Genomic DNA, 4,627 nt, shown 5'->3' on the forward strand with positions numbered 1-4,627 from the left:
CCATGCTCCGCCCCCAGGTGGCGCTGCAGCCCAACACCTCAGCACCCCCTCCCACCCCTACCCGGAGCCCTACTCCACCACCTTTAACTTTCCTCAAAGCCCAACCCTGCAGGAGTGATGGCTTCCAGGCGTTCCTAACCTCGGGGTTCCTACAAAGTGAGCGATGAAGAAACGAGTCATGAAATGCTGTGGGAAGTCTGGTTTTATATCCAGGAGGGACAAGGGGACCAGCCCAGCGTCCGGGTGGCTGATCGGAAGCTGTGAGGGAGGAGACTTCAAGGCAGGGTCTCCGTGCCAACGGCTTAGGAGGAGCAGATGAAGGGCAGGTGCCTGCTGCAAGGAACTCGTCGCCAGTGACCCCCTGGCAGTAGAGAGCACAGTGAGGTCAGCTGCCCATCTGAGTGTGGCTTGTGCCCCCCTCCTTCCCTCCTCAGGCACCTCATACCCTCCCTTGCCTTCTGTGGCTGTCATCAGTCAGCCATATGTTGCCTACACATCCCTACCAGCTAACGTTTCTTGAGCTCCCACAGCGAAAGAGGCAGGGTGATTAGTGCTTTCATGTTCACAATGACTCCAAGAGATGGGTGCTAGCTCATCCCCATTTCCCAGATGAGGAAATTGAGGCTTACTGGGGGTAATAACTTGCCTGTGTCTCAGCAGGCCAGTGGCAGAGCCAGGATGTGAACCTCAGCAGTCTTACTCCAGCGCCTATGGTCTTAGCCTTTGTACTAAGCTCCCTCACATCCCTCATCCATGCTGTTGGAAGCTGGAGAACTGTCTGTCAGCCATCCATAATTCCCACATCTTTCCTTCATCCCTCATCCACACTTAAATTCACATCTGCTACTCTCATCTGTCTCCCTCATATTAGAAGAGGGAAAGGATCTCCCCCCACCCCAGGCCATAAGATGAAAAGCCCGCATTTAGACCCCACACAGGGCACCCCATCACCTGGTTTTTCTTTGAGGAATCCTTCGCTGCATCTCAGCCCTTGTCACAGAGAGGACCTTGGCTCTCCGGTTGGGGGTAGGGTGTGAGTTTGGGGAGGAGTGTTGAGACAGCTCAAAGGGACAGTGTGTAAGAGTTCACCTTGCCCCCCATTCCCCTTGTGCTGGTGCCGAGTTCCCCTCACCTCTGGTGCATAAAGCCATGTAGCAGCCTCTCCCAGTTCTATGTTGCCCTGAGGCCCAGTATCTAAAATTCCAGCGGCTCCCATCAGTCCAGCGAAATCTCCTGCAGAAGCGCTAGAGAAGAGATAGGCTGCATCAGAGGGCAGACATCCAGGAAGACAGAGACGATCATGGTCTCCAGAGAATGCCCACCGAGCACCAAGCATCCCTTTCTGGACACTCGCTGTATGTATAATTTCTTCTCACTGTTCACCCGGCCAGAAGCCAGATACCCAAATATCCATCCCTGAGTGCAGGCAATGGCATCATCACACAGAGTTGGTTTCTCAAACTTCATTGTGTATACAAATCTCCTGGGGATCTTGTTGAAATGCAGATTCTGATGCAGGAGGTCTGGGGTGCAGCCCAAGATTGTGCATTTCAAGCAAGCTACCAAGGGATGCTGATACTACTGCTTCATGGACCACCTTTGAGTAGCAAATGTGATGGCACTTATTCATCCAGAATCCCAGAGCCACTCTAACAGAAGAAGGACTCCATTTTAGACAGGAGGCACCTGAGGCTCAAGGATGTCATTCTGCTAGTAAGTGACCAAGATGGGCATGGAACCTATCTCGTGACACCAGTGGCATGCTGGTAAATGTTTAACAACCATCTCTGGGGGAAGCTGAGAAGGCAGAGGGACTTGCAACAGTTCCCAATTTCCTTGGTGTAAATTCATCCACCATGGGAGATTTCAACCTACAAGCGTAAAGTCACAAAACATGGAGTTGGGAAAAGATGTGCCTAATCACTGGTTCTCCTGAGCCAGTACAAGCCAGCTCCAGCTCCTCACCACCTGCCTAAGGTTACCTTAGCTGCAGGATAAGACAGGAGGACAGCAGGTGTACTCTCGAGGTGATCAGAAAGAACTTCCTGTACCTGGGAGTTGGCCCCTCACTTACCCAGCCTCTCAAGATGCCTCCAATCCAGACCTGGACTTGGTTGATCCCCCTGATCAAGCACTGGAGGCGATTGTTTAAGCCGGAGCTGTGTATGGAGACAAGATTGCCTCCGTAGCACCTCCTGCAGACATTCTGCAGAGAGAAGAAGAGGTGCTGTAAAGAATTCACTTTCCTTTTACTCAAGTCCATGAGTCTCCAGCAGAGAGTGGTACATCCCTTTTCAGTTCATAAATCAGGGACCTACTTACCCCCCTCAATCTCATCACTTGCTCCTTTTACTGCTGTCAGCAACTTCTTGCAGGAAATAATAATAATACTCACAATCATTATAGCCCCCATTTACTGAGAGTTTACAATGACCCAGCGACTATTCTAAATACTTTCCATGTATTATCTCATTGAAACTTCACCAGAAGTCTAAGAGCTTGGATCTATATCTCCATTTTACAAATGAAGATACTGAAGCTCTGAAAGGTGAAGTGATTTTCCCAGGTAATTCAGCCATTGACAGGCAGAGCCAGGGTTGAACACAGGTCTATCTAATACCAAAGCCTTTCGTCCAAATCAGTGGTTCTCAAAGTGCAGTCTCCAGGCAACAATATCATCATCACCTGGGAATGTAGTATAAAGGCAAACTCTCAGGCCCCATCACAGACTTGTGAAATCAGAAATTTTGGGGATGGAGCCCAGAAATCTGTTTCTTAACAGATTTAATCTCACTAGGAGATTCTGGTGCACATGAGGCTTTGATAACCACTAGTCTAAGTGAGTATGGAACGGCAGGCTGAATCCACTCCCTTCTTCTTCCTCAGGTCATCCACAGTAGCTTTGCTGCCACTCACTTCAGCTTTTCTAAACGTCCTAGGAGTTTGCACCAAGAAGTAGCGGCAAGTCTTGCACCCAGGATGGCCAGACAATTGAATTGTTTCCTCTTCCCTGGGGCACTGTAAGTCTTCACCTAGGGCAGCTGGGTCCGACTCCATGGCCTCCTCATGCTCAAAGGTGTCTTGATTGGTGGAAACATCAGCCTCCTCTCCTTCTGACTGAATCACCTCATCTATCAGGGCCAACTCTCCCTCCTGCTCCCCTGAACCTTCCACATCCTGGATCAGGTCTGCCTGTGTCACTTGGATGTCCAACTGGGGGTCATCATTCTCTGGAAAGAAGAGGTAACTTGCCTTCATTTGGGGGCGGGGAGGGGCGGGGAGGGGCGGGGTGGGGGGGGGGAGTAAAGCCCTTCCTTCCAGGACCATGGACAGCTCTGATCCCACTCAAGCCTTCCTATGGACGCCGCCTGGCGGAAGACTGGAGGGATCTCCGAGGCATTCGGTGAGGCGAGAACTCTTGGGTCATATGCACAAATGAATGAGAACCTGACTTCTGGTTGACACCACAGGTGTGTATTTTGGGGTGGGAGGAAGCACCTGTGGGAAGCCCTTCACCTTCACAAGTGGATGGTTTTTCTTTGTGAAGGAGCCCTGATAGAAAGTTCAGGTCACAGTGGTGAGGCCAGGAGAAATCTTAACAGAGATGAGCTGGGTCAACTGAAGAGGGGAGGCTGTGGCTTCGGCCCCACGAGTGCAAAAACGGTGCATAAGAGGAGAAAAGTGAAATACAGATGAGACGAGAAGGGGAGGACGTACCCAGATGAAGAGCAGCAACTGTCCCCAGCAGGAGAAGGGGCAGGAGCAGAGGGTGTTTCATATCTACTCAGTCTTGTAACAGGGACACAGCTCCACCTTGCTTCCCTGGGATGGCCAGTGTGTCTGGACAGCCCCTGGCACAGGGCAAAGAAGAAAAGTTTGTTTAACTGGTTTATTAAAGGGCAAACTAGAGAGCTTCCTTCTCATCCAATTAACAGACCCTGTGTTGGAGAATCGGGGAAAGGATAGGAGGGTGTCAGCTCAAGGTCAAAAGTCCCTTTTTTCCTGAGAACTCCATCATTGATCGCTGGAAAAACACTTGGCCCAGACCCTGGAGGAACAGGTCTGCTCAGAACCAGGGCCAACTTCACTCACAGTGGAGAAGAAGAGGGAAGGACAGTGGCCATTATAATCCAGCGGTCAGACCTCCAAGGTGTTTGCCAGATAAGATACTGCTTCCTCCCAAGTCCTGGACCCCTCCTCCATGGGAAGCCAGGGGGAGCACTCACCTCCTGAGTCTCAGGCTCTGCTCTCAGTGTCTCTGGCTGCTGGGCCCCAAAGGCAGCCCTTATACTGGGCTTTGGGGGAAGTGGTAAGAGACTCAGGGTGGGGTGCGGGGCATTGGAGCTGATCAGGAGTTTGCTCAATCCTCTCCCCCCTGAGCCATGCTCTCTGCTGTGACCTGCCTCCTGAGGTCTACTGCCATATGTGGGTACCCATCCGCTCCGGTGTGACTGAGAAGATCCCAGATGTCTATTGTCGAGGCAAAGTTATTATTAGTACCCCTAAAGGGCCCCGGCCTGAACAATGCTCCTTAACCTCAGGAACAGCCTCCCTTTGGTCAATATCCCAACAAATGGAGTGGAGAATCCAGGGATCCAGAGACCATGACAGGAGGAGGTAGTAGGCG

At 51.4% G+C, this 4,627-nt stretch overlaps 1 protein-coding gene across 1 annotated transcript; it reads right to left on the minus strand.

The window, feature by feature from the left end:
- Nucleotides 1-302: 302 nt before the first annotated feature.
- LOC124231939 (proteoglycan 3-like) lies at nucleotides 303-3,778 on the minus strand. Its single transcript, XM_046648939.1, has 5 exons — nucleotides 3,718-3,778; nucleotides 2,917-3,230; nucleotides 2,075-2,206; nucleotides 1,133-1,244; nucleotides 303-361 (listed from the first exon to the last, which is right to left on the minus strand). The coding sequence occupies exons 1-5, from the start codon at nucleotides 3,776-3,778 to the stop codon at nucleotides 303-305; spliced, it is 678 nt and encodes a 225-aa protein (XP_046504895.1).
- Between the last annotated feature and the right edge of the window lie 849 nt (nucleotides 3,779-4,627).

This window comes from Equus quagga, unplaced genomic scaffold (assembly GCF_021613505.1).
Source record: "Equus quagga isolate Etosha38 unplaced genomic scaffold, UCLA_HA_Equagga_1.0 HiC_scaffold_12865_RagTag, whole genome shotgun sequence".
NCBI classification, from domain to species: Eukaryota; Metazoa; Chordata; class Mammalia; order Perissodactyla; family Equidae; genus Equus; species Equus quagga.